General features: G+C 51.4%; 1 protein-coding gene across 1 annotated transcript in view; it reads left to right on the top strand.

Annotated features, from left to right (window-relative positions):
* Positions 1-1,504: 1,504 nt before the first annotated feature.
* Positions 1,505-15,794, top strand: part of LOC135210174 (G2/mitotic-specific cyclin-B-like) — an 88,210-nt gene continuing 73,920 nt past the window's right edge. Inside the window, exon 1 of the mRNA XM_064243004.1 lies at positions 1,505-1,709. Coding sequence (XP_064099074.1) covers positions 1,677-1,709 — 33 coding nt within the window. The 5' untranslated portion in view covers positions 1,505-1,676. The remainder of the gene's footprint in view (positions 1,710-15,794) is intronic.

The raw sequence follows: 15,794 nt of genomic DNA, 5'->3' as shown, positions 1-15,794 counted from the left end.
TTTATTTTTCTTTGATTTTACTATTATACAAAAATTCATCTGAACGCTTACAACGTTAGGAATATTCTCTCCAAAATATACGTCACGATGCTGAATGTAATCAGAGCTGATGTACATAAAGTATATTCCCTTTGATGTAATGCTGGACAGGGTAAAAGGCTCCAAAATTAAAATGAGTGTCTGTTACATAACTAATAGGGAACCATACGAAATTATATATATATATATATATATATATATATATATATATATATATATATATATATATATATATATAAAGCATAAAACAATCTAAGAGTATATACATTATTTGTAATATCCTAAAAGAACTAATCTTGATATGAAACGAGCCTTAAAAAGCCACTACAAATTCCAGTGCTTATGAAAAAGAGAAAGCTGAGATGGTTATAACATGTAAATAAGGGTAAGTCAACAAGCAAAAATATAAATTCATAAACATTGTTATAAATCAGACGCCGAGGGCAATTGCTTTTTTTTAAAGTAGTATTGCAATCACTCGCATTTGGCATGATACTCGACAACACTGCGAATTAAGCCCTTTATAATATAATCTTAAAATAAAAGGAATAGCCAGGAGCAAGATGACATACATTCTCTACGGGCTGCTCTATGAGCAAGAGCCCGTGCTGGCATTAAGCCAACTTAAAGAAAAAAAAGGCAGTATGACAACTTGACTTAATCCGCGTGGATCAATAAGATTATTTCTTCCCTAAGTTGTTTTTAAGAATTTAGTATGTGGATTTTCTTGTTCCAAAACTGCGCTATGCTGGCATACTTTAGCATATTCGGTCTGCAATTTCTACAGCTTTCAACAATAATTATTCTGGTTTCCTTTACATTGGCTATGGAAGGCACCTACCTACAGGGTTGTAACTGATTGTTATAAAAATTATACGATAACCAAAACTTTTCATGCTATCAGCTACTTCATTGTTGATCTTGGTACCACAATGGAATTTAAACTGTTCCAATTCATTAACAATCTAATACCTTGGACTGACATCCATTTACTTATTCATAAAGAATAGTGGTATGATCTAATACCTATTGTGGTTAAGTGTCATGTATCATCAAGGAAGGAAGCTTCAGCCGTTTCATGTGAACTTGTGCGAATGTTCAAATTCCAGATTTGAAATATCTTGTGTCTATTTTATATCATTGCGTCTATTTTATTTGAGCTAATACCTTTTGCTCATCAACTTTCAAATCCAACATAAATAAAAATGAGGCTTTAATAGATAATGGAAACAGTAAAAATGTGCACGTTGAATAATTGACTGTGAATGAATGTCATGACAAATTACGAGAAAAATTATTTGTATATTAAAAGCTGTTCTATCATTATGTTATTTCTTTCGTAATTTACGCAAAATGTAATTTGAGCACTTTGCAATCGACGGTTGCAGCCTTGATTAAATATGAACGCCCTCGTGTCTACGGAGAAAGCGGTTCTTTAGCTTCACGAGAAAAGGATAACCTTGCAGTGACGTCAGAGTTTAAATAACTTCCTGGCCAATCAGAAACGAGCGTGGACATTTAACGGTTGGTCACGTGACAGGTTTGAAGACACCCGGTAAAGTCTAGTGTACGAGAACGTGTAGTTTTCAGCTCATTACACTAAAAGAGGACGAGGAATTTTGTGTTACTAGGCAAAGATGGCAACTCGGATATCTAATCTTCAATCAGGCGTAAGTTAATGTTATATTATTAATAGCAGTTACGTGTAAATTGACTTTAAATGATTTGTTTATGTTTGGTGGCCATGATGTTTTTCAGATTTAAATGGCACTAATTTGTACCGTTCTTACCTCTCCTCTGATTGATTGTATACCTGTACCCTAGGCCAGATTCAAACGCCTGGGTATAGAAATTGGTAGTATGTGAGTGGTTTCTTAATTATATTCGCTTTTGTTCTTTTATTTCGATGTAGTAGACTGGGCGTAGGCCTAAGTAACGTCTCCTGTTAGGCCTATTTGTGGGACCCTAGGGTAAACAGTCGAATGGATTACCTGCGGCCATCTTACCCGCTCATTGACCCACCTTCCAGAAAAAGTACTTAAACACGTCCTGACACTGGAGATCGTCCGTAGGAGCAACACCTCGAGACTTGTATTTTCCCCTGGAAGTAATTGTTTTCTCCCAAATTACAAAATAATGCCATAATTTACAGAGGTTAGTTTAAGTCGCAACTTACCTCCATGACGCTTTCGAAATTTTTACTTGAAACACCTTCCATGTAATCGAAGATTGCGCCATCTTGATGTTTGCCAAGTCAACTTGTGTAAACAAACTTCCCATATCCTGTGCTAAATCCGCACACCACTTGTACCCATAGACACTGATACACTTTCTTCACAACAATCGTAAATGATGACGTTCACATGAGTCCAAGGAAACTCACGATTTTTTGGGAGGAGGAGGAAGAAGAGTGCGCTAGATAATAAGTTAAATAAATAGGTTAAACGACCGTAGTCGATCCATCATCACCGCATGGCTCGGCCTTATTCACTATATTTAATTGGTGAAACAAGAATACAATTACATCTTTAAGCTTACCATTCAAATGATTGAAATTTCGTCAACATAATGTAATGTATGAAAGCACCATATGAACTAAAATGAGCATGTGAGCTCTTCGTAAAATATGTTTTAAAGGCATTTTTGAAATTAATATGGCGGCAACCGCGTGACTTGCCGTTCACAACCACAGACAATCCACCATCTTTCCCAGCACTCATTTGAACAATGTTAGCGTAGGGTAAAACATTGTATGGCCTGGATCAACTCAACGACAATCATAGCATGCCACCCTCTGAAAAAGTACTTATAACGCGTCCTGACACCGGAGATGGTCATCAGTCGCGACTTGTTGTTGGTGAGAGACGCAGCCAAAGACCTCTACTCTCCTTTCGAAGTAAGTATTTTCTCCAATGTTAGAAATTAAGGCCAAATTTAAAGCATTAAACAGAGGGTAGTGAAAACGGTGTCCACGGCAGTGCAAATCTCATCAAAACGCTTTCAAAATTTTTACTTACGCTTCATTTTTTTAGAAGATTGACGCCATCTCGATGTAAGTAAGTCCTGTATTATGACGTCGCGACATCTTGACTTTCGTACCTAGGGTAGATCACCACGGCAGGCCAACCAGGCCACCTACATTCAACGCTTGCCACCCTCCGAAAAAGTACATTATAACGCGTCCTGACACGCGAGATGGGCATCAGTCGCGACTTGTTGTTGGTGAGAAACAGAGCTAAAGACCTCTACTCTCCTTTCGAAGTAAGTATTTTCTCCAAAGTTAGAAATTAAGGCCAAATTTTAAGATTTAAACAGAGGGTACTGAAAACTGTCTCAAACGTAGTGCAAATCTCACCAAAACGCGTTCAACATTTTTACTTACAACTCGAGGTATTTAGAAGATTGACGCCATCTCGATGTTTACGGAGTAGCTTGTGTCAATAAACTTACCATTTCCTGTGATAAATCCGCACACCACTTGTGCCCACAGACGCTGGAGCACTTTCATCACAACAATCGAAAAACTATTTCTCACCAACAAACAAGCCAGGAGTAAACAGCTGTTTTGGTAGAAGATGACGAGAAGCGTGCTCTTAGCTAATTTTTAAATAAGTAGTAAAACATCAATTTGTTCCGACACGGCATACAAACCTTCGGTCCTTTTACAATAGGAAGATACTAGCGGCAGCTGGATAGGTCGTAAGCTTTCGAACAAGGGGTTCGGTAGTTAACTGCTTGTCCGACAGGCGCGCGCGCGCGACTGGGAGGTAAACAAATCACTTTTGCTTTCGGCCTCACAGTGGATGGACGTGTGTGTTCGCTCTCTGCCCGCTGCTCGTCCGTTTTGCTTTCTTGTTTGTTTGTAATTGTGTATGAAAGATTGTAAGTACAGTATTCTCTCTTTTCATATTAATTACGCTGAATTCATTAATGATGGAATCTCCGCGCCTCGCTACCCCAAGGAGACTTTGCCCGGGTACCGAAGGGCGCAAATGTGGGAAATTCAGATCTTTCCCCGAGATAGACCCTCATGTTTTGTGTGCTCGGTGCCGGGGCGCGAATGCACCCGGGCCGAGCCCTGTGATGTTTGTATGAACTGGTCGGAGGCGCAGTGGACATTGTATGAGGGCAGGAAGAAGCGAAGGCCTGCAAAGGAGTCGTCGGAAAGCTCTCCCGCGACTCCTTTGGTGACGGACACTTCGTCTTCTTTCCTCGCCGCCCGCTCAACTTCCACGTCCTCGCGCCTTCCCCTTCGGGGCGGTGTCTAGGTCCTTCTCCTCTCCCGATGTGTCGAGTGTGGAGGAGGGCGCTAGATACCCCGACGTAGAGTTGTACTCTGGGTCCTCTATCCGCTCGTCTTCGCGCGAGCGGGTAGAGGATCCTCCTAATCACCCGACTTTTGCCTCCTCAGGTGCGGTTGCCGTGAAGGATGACCTCGGACAGGTGTGGGCGTCGTTGGGACTGCAGGGCGTGCCGAGTGTCCAGGGGCTGCTCTATCATCTCGCTGGCTCCGTGGCGGTGACGCACGCTACGGTCACAACCACCACCACGACCCTGACAACACCTGGCTACGCGTCACCTCCACCTCACCTGGTGTACACCCAGCACGCGGTCTCTGTGACACCCACAACATCGGTGCAGGGCCAGTCGCCGTAACTCGGGGGAGTGTGATGCCGCCACCTGGGTTTTGCCGTGTTGCCACGACCGGACTTCATGTGCCCGAAGAGCTCGCCCCTGGACTCCCACCGGTTTGCCGATGATGTCTGTGGCCGCTGGTTAGACCATCTGTACCGTCCACACAGCCTGCCGTACCTGCCGTGACCACCGCTGCTGTTCCTGTTCCTGCTCCTGCCGTCTCGACTGCCGTTCCTGTGATGCTCGCACCTGCTGATGTTGTCCCTGTTCCTGGCGCCGCTGCTCCCGATGCTGGTCTGTTCGGACAGGTACGTCCGGGCCCTGTTGCTTCGGCAACAGCAGCCCCGGCTCCGTCCTGGATGACAGATCTGACGTCGGTCCTGAGGAGGTTGACGAAGAAGAAGAAGAAGAGGAGGAAGGTTTGTCGTCGTCGTCTTCATCGTCTTCTTCGTCGTTCGTCGTGCGTCTGCCGCCTCTTCCCCTTCTTCTTCTAAGGCTCCCCCGCCTAATAAGAAGAAGGTTCGCCTCCCCCCCCCCTAAGAAGTCTCCTTCGGGAGCTTCTAAGGGCCCGCCGTCTGCTCTGGTGAGACGGGGGGTTCTTCCGCTGGTCGCCCTGCTCCTTCGGGAGCAGGACCCGTCTCTTCTCCCGCAAGGAAGAAGACTACGGGGGCCAGAGGGGTGCCGGCTAACACCGGCACTTCCTCACCTGCTGTTAGTGGTTCGGCCACGGCAGCAGGATCCGTCTCGGTCCGCTCGTTCGCGAGAGGTACCGAGTGTACGGTCGCCTCCAGCGACCGTGCAGCCAGGAACCAGACCTCTGAGTCCGCTCAGCTCAGGTTCACGGCACGGAGCGGAAGACTGGTCAGCCGCTCACGCGACTCTCACCAGACCAGCTCTCGCTCTCACGGCGAGCGGCTGGCTACCCGTGGGGGCGGAGACGTGACGGTACCACGACCTTGTTGGAGGGGGGCCACGGGTGCTTGAGGCTGGGAAGAGGTCCCCCCGTTCGCGGCGGCACCAGCCACGGCTGGTACCAGCGAACTGACGCACCGTGAGGATATGCACCGGTCTCACCGTGACAGTGGAGCTCGCCGGTCGCCTGACCGTCGCTCTCACAGAGAGCGATCGGGTACGGCGACCAGCACCAGCTCCTCTGACACACGAGACCGGGGCCGCTGTTCTCGGTCCAGCCGTTCTCCACAGCGAGACGGCTCGACTAGGTCTGGCAGCTCGATCGCCACCGCGGGTTGGCGATCGCCTTGCAGTCCTCCCCCAAGCCCGCTGGGTCTGCCAGTGAGCGAGGAGAGAGCGTCAGGTCTGCCTCTCCCATACCTTCAACCTCCTCGGGTTACACCGGGGAGGGGCGAGGTATTGAGGAGTGACGTGAGGGGTGCGCCCCTCAGGATCCCGCCACGTCGTCGTACGTACCAGCTCGGTTCTCGGACCAGCCAGGTCGTACGCACAGGTGGTTGGAGGAGACCCAGAGGGGGCTGTCGCTGCTCCTCTCCTTGAGGGAGGAGGGTCTCGGGAGGTACTCCTGTTCGAGGGACTGGACGGTCCGACTCCACGGATGCTATCACACCCGAGATCCAGAACTTTGCCGAGGTTATTGCGCTGATTCGTCAGCACAACGACCTCGGGGAAGGATCGCCGCTCCCACCATCCGAGCCCACGTCCCCGGCTCGAGTCGTTCTGGGGCCCGAAGAGGGAACCCAGACCGACGGTGGGTTTGCCGCGTTCCGAGCTTGCGGACTCAGTGCTGGACCAGGTTGAATCGCTTGTCTCCGGACAAGACGGTTCGCGTCAAGTCTGGCAGGTCGAGCAAGCTGCTTCCACCATCCTCTGCTACGACAGCGGCGGTTTTACGTTGCCATCTGAAGACCCGATGCCGCCCAAACAGGTGAACCCGGAGTTAGCTAGGCTGACTCCGGGTGTGTCCTCTGCAACAGCTCCTGTCCGAGAACCTGTGGTTCTCGCAGCAAGAGGCACTCGGCCTGGAATCTACCGCCATGGCAGCTTTCCAGGCCGTCTCCTGGCTAGATCTGTGGTCCCTCACAGTATCTAAGGGCGCAGTCAAACTACGGCGGGAAGTCTCCGAAGAGGACTCGGCCTTCAGGAGACTTTGGCCAGTCTGGGGGAAGAGCCATCTCCTTCCTTGCCCACCAGACGGTGAACCTGTGGGCCAACCTGGTTCTCCGACGAAGGGACGCTGTCCTTACTCGGGGTTCCAGGGCGGCCGGGCGTTGTGAGGCGGCGTTGGGGCTTCGAAACGGACCTCTACGGAGTTCCACGTCTCTCTTCCAGGAGAGATGGTGGACGCTGCGGTGGACAGACGGCGCACTGAAGACAGTGACCGTCTGGTTCACCAGGCAGTCTCGAAGGCTTCTGGGCAGCCTCGGACTGCGGCCAAGTCTAAGAGCTCGGCTAGCGCTTCCTCGGCTGCTAAGACGGTTGCTGCGTCGAAGCCCCGAGGAATGACTCTGTCTTCTTCAACTTCTGGCAAGGGGGGCCGTAACCAGCCCTCCTCCCAGCCCTCCTCATCCCGTTGGAGGCTCTGGGAAGAAGTCGAAGAAAGGGGGGAAACGCTAGGGACGGCGTTTCCCCCTCACCTGCTGCCGGAAGTGGGGGGTGCCTGGCCAGCCATTGGGCAACTTGGCAGCGCTACGGCGCCGAGACCTGGATTGTAGATGTCCTTCGGGAGGGATATCTATTACCCTTCGAATCTCGGCCACCCTCCCACCTCCAACCCGGTCCAACAGCATCCGTACGTCCCCGGGTCACCGAAGGACGTAGCAACTCAGACAGGAGATCAAGACCATGCTGAGCAAGAGAGCTGTAGAGATCGTCACGGATCAGTCACCGGGCTTTTACAGTCGACTCTTCCTGGTTGGAAAAGAAAAAAAAAAAAAAAAAAAAAAAAAAAGGGTTCTACGGGAGGCTGGCGCCCGGTGATAGATCTCTCTCCCCTGAACCGGTTTGTTCGCCAGACCCGGTTCACGATGGAGACGGCACGCGCAGTGCTCGAACTCCATCAGGGAGGAACGTTTCTTTCATGCTTTCAGTGGACTTGAAGGATGCGTATTTCCAAATACCCATTTCATCAGTCCTCCAGAAAGTACCTCCGCTTCATCCTCGACGGGACGGTTGTACCAGTTCAGGGCACTGTGCTTCGGTCTCTTCTCAACCGCCCCACAATGGTGTTCCCACTGCGAGTGTTCACTCTGGTGTCTGCTTGGGCCCATTCGCACGGGATACGTCTGATGAGGTATCTCGACGATTGGTTAGTCCTGGCGAGCTCCCGCTCGCAGTTGCTACAGGACAGGGATCGGCTGCTCGAGTTCTGTCGCGATCTGGGGATCGTTGTGAACTTCGAGAAGTCCGATCTCGAGCCCAAGCAGAGGATGAAGTACCTGGGTATGCTGATCGACACGGTAGCAGGGCGAGTCTTCCCCGCGGACTCGCGGATCAGCAGATTCAGAGAGGCAGCCAACCAGTTCCTGTCTCGGCAGGAACAGGTAGCTCAGCGATGGCAAGTCGTGATCGGACACCTGTCGTCACTACGAGAAAGTTAGTCCCTCACGGGCGTCTTCACCTGCGGTCTCTTCAATGGAGACTAAAGGAGAGTTGGTCACAGGCGACGGATCCCCCAAGCTTTCCAGTGTCACTGACACAGGAGGTGAGGCAGGACCTAGCCTGGTGGTCTCGACGACAGGTTAACCTCTTAAGAGGAGTGCCTCTGCGCACTCCCCCCCCGGACATGCAGCTGTTCTCAGACGCATCGACCGAGGATGGGGCGCACACCTGGAGGAGTTTGCTGACTTCAGGAGTGTGGGACGAGAACGACAAGCCCACCTTCACATCAATGTACTGGAACGCAAGGCAGCGTTCCTTCCTCGCTCTCCAAGAGTTTCAGGACCGCTTGATGGGCACACTCAGTGGTGTTGATGTGCGCACAACACCACGGTGGTGGCTTACGTCAACAAACAGGGGGCCTAGTGTCTCTCCCGTTGTACCAGTTGACACGGCAGGTGCACGAGTGGGCTCAGGCACACTCAATAGAGCTGTCGGCACGCTACATTCCAGGGAAGAGGAATGTAGTAGCAGACACGCTCAGCCGTCGGGATCAGGTGATAGGTGACCGAATGGTCTCTACACCAGGAACGTGGCGGAAAGGCTCTTCGACCTGTGCGACCAGTCGTGGATCTGTTCGCCACCCGGCACAACAGGAAGCTCCAGGTGTTCTTCTCGGCCGTGCCGGACCCATGGGCAGCTGCAGAGGACGCTCTTCAACACCCCGTGGGACAACCTCTTCGTCTATGCCTTTCCCCCGTTCAGCTGATTCGCAACGGTGATCAGTCGAGCGCTGGTCACCCCGAATCTCAGGATGATCCTGGGTGGCTCCCAAATGGCCACAGGCCCATTTGGTATCCGGACCTGCTGGCTCTTCTCGCAGGAGAACCCGAGAGAGATTCCCCCTTGGCACAACCTTCTCGCCCAGCCACAGTCGAGCGGTACCACCGAGCAGTCCAGTCCCTACGTCTTCACTGCTTGGCTGTTATCCACCATCTCTTGCGAACGAGAGGCTTTTCTCGTAGCGCAGCAACAGAGATGGCTGGAAAACGTCCGTCAGTCCTCTGCAGCTGTGTACCAGGGGAAGTGGGCCGTCTTCTGTGGTTGGTGTCGTAGACGGGGTCTATCTCCTCTCAGAGCCACTCTTCAGCAGGTAGCGGATTTCCTCGTTTTTCTTCGCCGAGAGAAGCTCCTATCAGTCCCCACAGTGAAAGGATACAGAGCCGCCTTGGCGCTCGTCCTGAAACTGAGGGGGTTGGACATCTCGAACTCGTTCGAGATCTCCTTGCTGATGAGGAGCTTCGAGAGGTCTTGCCCACCCAGGGAACTCAGGCCCCCTGCGTGGGACGTGACTCTCGTCCTTAGGAGTCTGACTCGAACACCGTTCGAGCCACTCCGAGAGTCATCAGACAGGGATCTGACCCTCAAGACCCTCTTCTTGCTGGCCCTGGCATCGGCGAAGAGAGTAGGGGAACTTCATGGTCTTTCCTATGATGTACGACACTCCAGGGGATGGGGATCCGTGACGCTCGATTTCGTCCCGAACTTCGTTGCGAAGACTCAGAAACCGTCAGTCCCTGATGACAGGTTCGAGTCATTCACGATTCCCTCCCTATTGGACTTCACCGATAATGATGCGGATGAGATGCTGCTTTGTCCTGTGAGGGCGCTACGGCGCTATCTGAAGAGAACTCGTCACCTCAGGCCTGAGTGTCGACGCCTCTTCGTTAGCACCGGGGTCACCAAGAAAGAAGTATCCAAGAACACTCTTTCATTCTGGCTGCGTGAGGTCATCAGGAGGGCGTATGAGCTGATGGTAGTGACGACATCGTACGTCCCGTCCGAGAGCTCACGAAGTCAGAAGATTGGCCCCTCGTTGGCGTTTCGCAAGAACTTCTCCGTGCGCAGGTCCTGAAGGCAGGGTCTGGTCTAACCAGACGACCTTTACGTCCTTCTACTTCGGGATATTGCCCACAGGTCCTTGGATACCTTTTCCTTGGGACCCGTGGTGGCTGCTCAACAAGTTGTGTAGCTAACCCAGACCCTCGCAGGCTGAACAGCATCGAGTCCTGGTGTGACTGTGTGGATGGATGTTGTGAGTGAGTGAGTGACTGGCTCTCTCTTCCCATCTTTTCCTTCCCCTCTACCTGTGGGCAGAGGGCCATGGTCGTCACTACGCTGGATGAAGGACGAGTGCAGGTGAGCTATATGACAGAGCCCATCCTATCCCTTTCACTAGGATAGGAGCAGAATATCCACCACTTCCTTCTGCAAGGGGGGGAAGTGGATGCCTACAAGAGTCAAACCCATGACTTTATATTTGCTCCTGTACAGGAACAAGTTCTTGCATTGCTGGTACTAAGAGATGCGCATGCCCCTCTCTTAGTACTCGGTCCAGAGGTCTGACCATTGATCCTGCGGTGCACACCCCGATCAATCGGACAGAGGCTTGGATCCCTCCCTCGCTCTTAAACAAGACCAGGGAAGCTTCCAAGGTAGGCGAACACCAGTCTGTTCACAAAAGACTCAGATTCCACCCACCAAGAAGTGAGTCTTCCTATTGTAAAGGACCGAAGGTTTGTATGCCGTGTCGGAACAAATGACAATTTGTCCAAAATTGCATTTTTCCTAACTATACAAACCTGAGGTCCTTTTACACATAGCCCCACCTCATGCCACCCCTCACTCTGCAGTTTTTTTGCTTGGGCCAAAGCAAAAGTGATTTGTTTACCTCCCAGTCGCGCGCCAGCTGCGCCTGTCGGACAAGCAGTTAACTACCGAACCCCATTTTGTTCGAAAGCTACGATTCCTATCCAGCTGCCGCTAGTATCTTCCTATTGTAAAAGGACCTCAGGTTTGTATAGTTATGGAAAAATGCAATTTTAGACAAATTGTCATATTTTACATATTTATGATTTAATTTGAAAATATTCGTTATTGAAAAAGTAACTCGACTCTGACTCAAATTTAAGTAATTATTTTTCTGAATTAGAACGTTCTTTTAAGTTTGTATTATGACGTCACGACATCTTGACTTTCGTACCTATTGTAAAAATAATTGCTATACTCAACTGTCTTGCAGAACAGTTTACCAGTTATTCATGCAGATTGTTATCAGCTATTCATGTAATTGTTATAATCGTAATGCGCATATATATCTTTTATTATTTACTTTTTGGATATATGAAGATGTTTTACTGCTGGATTACCGCCGTAGTGTGATGCAATCGTTTTCGGTCCCTCCTGGGCCTCTGTCTGTTTTCGCACCATAAGAAATTATGGGACCGAATTTGCAATGACCAGAAAGTCGTTAAAGAGGAAAGTTAGCATTGAGTGGCATATGTTTTTGACTGAGAAAAATACAAATTATTCAATAGCTAGCTTGTAAAAAATACTTGATTGACAACTAAGCAGCATACCTACTATGGGTTTTCAAGAGACAGTGGCAAGCACGTTTTTGGGTCATACCTATTTCTGTAACGAACACTCGTATCAGCGAGATTTTGCTATAGTGCTTACACCCAGTGCCGTAATTTATAAGGGTATCGTGAATCACTAATCGTAAAGAATAATGACACTTGTCCTTGTACCAAGAGACAAAAACTCCATTATGCAGAAATGGATAGGAACACGCTTATAAAGCTCCACCTACCCCCCCCCCCCCCCCTCCCCCCCCCCCCCCCCCCCTCCAACGCCACCCCTTTGTTTCCTTCGTTCCTTCGCCTTCCTTTCTCTCTCTCTCTCTCTCTCTCTCTCTCTCTCTCTCTCTCTCTCTCTCTCTCTCTCTCTCTCTCTCTGTTGCCATTCGGTATGTGTTGACCCTCCAAACTGGGTATAAGACTATAAACAAAACGTTGAAATTGGTGAAATTAGGCTATGTATTGGAAGTATATATACATAAATATTAAAGCAATTTTATCATTATTGCATTAATATGACAACTAGAATTCATTGGAAACAGTTTATAATAATGGAACAGCGTATGTGTGAAGCCTCCACTAATGTGCAACGATGATTTTGCCATTCTTAGCATGCAAACATTAAAGCTGCAAACATTAAAGGTTACATTTATTTCTGGCATACGATTATTAAAGAAATTCAAAATACTAATAAAGACTGAAATCAATGAAAAGTGCTAGCAAAAACAAAAAAGCAAAAAAAAAAAATTTATATAATTCAGTAATCCGTTAGTCGTTCCTCTATGCACTTTTCCGTATTCGTTCCTCTATGGTTTTCGGCAGCCAGATGTACGAAAACGTTAGAAACATTTGATTGTATCTACTTTAGAAATATCTGTAATTTGTTCCGATACGTAATACAAACCCTCGGTCCTTTAACAATAGGAAGTAGCTAGCGGCAGCTGGAACGGTCGTAAGCTTCGAACAAGGGGAGAACGGTAGTTAACTGCTTGTCCGATCGTCGCGCGCCGCGCGAACTGGGAGGTAAACAAACCACTTTTGCTTTCGGCCGTGTGGAAGGACGTGTTCGCCATCGCTCTGCCCGCTTTGTTCCGTTTGCTTTGAGTTTGAGTATTTGTTTCTCTTTCTGTATAAATCAGGAGTGATTGTAAGTACTTTTTCACAATTCAATTTGTCTTGCAATGAGTGAATTGGAAGAAATGGGAATATCTTCCACGCCCTCCAGTCGCCCGTTAGAGTGTGTCCCGGGCTGGAGGGGCTAGATGTGGAGGTTTCAGGTCATTCGTTGATGTGGACCCCCACACGAGGTTTAATGTACTCGTTGCCGGGGGCGAGAGTGCTCCCGCAACGAACCTTGTGTAACTTGTATGAATTGGTCCGAGGTCGCAGTGGGGTGCTGTACGAGGGCAGGGAAGAGACTTAGGCCGGCCAAGAAGTCATCGGAAAGTCCAGTGACTCCTTTGGTGACGGACACTTCGTCCTCTTTCCTGCCTCGGCCAGCCCCCCACGTTTCGCGCCTTCCCCTGCGGGGGGGTAGCGGAGTCCTTTTCCTCTCTCGATCCGTCGAGTGTGGAGGAGGGCGCCCGCTACCCGGACGTACAGCTGTATTCGGGGTCTTCCGTCCGCTCTGGGGGGGGTGTGTCGCCCCCCAGGTGCGAGGGAGCCCCTCCAATTAACCCGACTGTTGCTTCCGCAGGTGTGCCATCAGCGAAGGACGACTTGGGACAGGTGTGGGAGTCGCTGGGACTGCAGGGAGTGCCCAGCATCCAGGGGTTGCTTCAGCGGTTGGCGGGGTCGGCGGTGGTCACTCATGGTGCGGTGACCACAACCACTACCTCAATAACGACACCAGCGTATGAGATGCCACCACATCTGGTATATACGCCCCATATAATGTCGGTGACACCCACGGTGGCTGTACAAAAACCCATTGCTGCCGTGCCAAAGAGGACGGTGCCACCACCACCTGGATTTTTTCCTTTGCCGACCCCGGACTTCCGCTGCCCCAAGAGTACCCCCCTGGACCTGCCGCCAGTGCCACGGATGACGGTGACTGTCGACAGGACGCCTGGCTCTCCCGTGGTACCTGCCGTGCCTGCCGTACCTGTTGCCGTTCCAGCTACGCTTTCCCTTTCAGATCGGCCTGCACTTTCCCTTTCAGATGTTCCTGCTGTTCCCGGACCTGTTCCTGTTGTTCCTGCTGCTGGTGTTGCTGTCACAGGCTCAGGTCTTTCCGGACAGGTGCAGTCGGGCCCTGTTGCTTCGGCAACTGCCCCGGCTCCCTCCTGGATGGAAGACCTGACGTCTGTTCTGCGGAGCCTGGCGAAGAAGAAGAGAAGAGGAAGTGTCGTCGTCGTCTTCATCGTCTTCTTCGTCGTCTGCTGCCTCTCCTTCCCCTTCGACTTCTAGGCTAAACAGCCGAAGAAGAAAGAAGGCTGCCTCCTCCCACCCCCCTAAGAAGACTCCTTCGGGATCTTCTAAGGGCCCGGCTCGCTCAGGCGAGCTGGGGAGCTCTTCTGCTGGTCCTCCTGTTCCTTCGGGAACGGGGCCCGTCGCTTCTTCTGCAAAGAAGAAGTCGTCGGGGACCAGAGGTGCATCAGCCTCGGCTGGTGCGTCCTCACCTGGTGTTAGCGGTTCTGCCGCTAAACCAGGTTCCGTCTCGGCCGCTTCTCGTTCGCGAGAAGCACCGAGTGGACGCTCTTCCAAAGAGGACCGTCCAGCCAAAGTTTTGACGTCCGAGCTTGCTCGCCGTCAAGACAGCGGCGCGGAGCAGAAGACTGGCGAGAGTCGTGCACACGACTCTCGCCAGGCCAGTGGACGCTCTCGCAGCGATCAACTGGCTGCTCGGGCTGACGTGACGGTCGCTGACCGGCCACGGGTTGAGGCGAGGAAGGAGTCCCCACGGCCGCCGGTACCAGCCACGGCTGGTACCAGCGGTTTGACGCGCCGAGAGGACGCTGGCCGGTCTCGACGCGAAAGGGAGCCTAGCAGGTCACCCGTCCGCCGCTCCCGATGGGACCGGGCGGAGACGGTGACCAGCGGCAGCTCGCCTGACGCTAGAGATCGGTCTCGACGTTCTCAGCCGAGCCAATCGCCGCCAGGCGAGCGGCGACGCTATGGCCTACTGCTCGACCGTCACCGCGGGTTGACGATCAGCAGCAGCCCTCCACGCACGCTGGTCCTGCCAGCGAGCGAGAGCGTCAGGTCTGCCTCTCCCACGTACCTTCAACCTCCTCGGGCTATAACCGGGAGGAGCGAGGTCGGGGTACCGAGGAGCGTGGACGCGAATCACGAGAGGTGCGCCGCTCGTGACCCAGCTATGACGCCGTACGGCTCAGGCACGGTCTTAGGACCCGACCAGACCGTACGCAAGTAGTGGAGGCGACCGTCAGGGGTCTGTCGCTGTTCCTCCTTCTGAAGGAGGAGTATCGAGGGATATGCTCTTGCTGGAGGGACTGGACGGTCCTACTCCACAAGACGCTGTGACGCCCGAGATACAGAGGAACTTCGCGGAAGTCATTAAGCTGATGCGTCTGCATAATGACCTCGCGGAAGGATCGCCGCTACCACCAGCAGAGCCCACGTCCCGGCTCGAGTCATTTTGGGGTCCCAAGAGGGAGCCCAAAATGATGATGGGGTTGCCACGATTAGAGCTTGCGGGGACTCAGTCCTGGATAGGTGGAGAATCTCGTCTCAGGACGGGAGGACTCGCTAAAATCCGTTCCGGACGGTCCTCTAATGCTGCTTCCTCTCCTCTACAGCGGCAGAGGCGATTCTACGTGCCATCGGAAGACCCGATACTGCCGAAACAGGTTACCCGGAGTTAGCGAGGCTGACTCCAGGTGTGTCCCTGCAGCAGCTCCTGTCGGAGAACCTATGGTTCTCGCAGCAGGAGGCACTTGCCCTGGAATCTACCGCTATGGCAGCATTACAGGCAGTTTCCTGGTTGGATTTGTGGTCCCTCACAATATCCAAAGTAGCGGCCGGCTCTGGGGAGTTCTGCTCCTCGAAGACGACGCTTCTTTCAGGAGACTGTGCCAGTCTGGAGGAAGAGCAATCTCTTACCTCGCCCATCAGACTGCTAACCTGTGGGCCAACTTGGTTTCTTCGACGTAGGGACGCAGTCCTTAC

Source organism: Macrobrachium nipponense, chromosome 39 (assembly GCF_015104395.2).
Source record: "Macrobrachium nipponense isolate FS-2020 chromosome 39, ASM1510439v2, whole genome shotgun sequence".
In the NCBI taxonomy this organism is placed as follows: domain Eukaryota; kingdom Metazoa; phylum Arthropoda; class Malacostraca; order Decapoda; family Palaemonidae; genus Macrobrachium; species Macrobrachium nipponense.
Note: the sequence above shows the minus strand (reverse complement) of the source record. Positions and strands in the feature narration are given on the sequence as shown.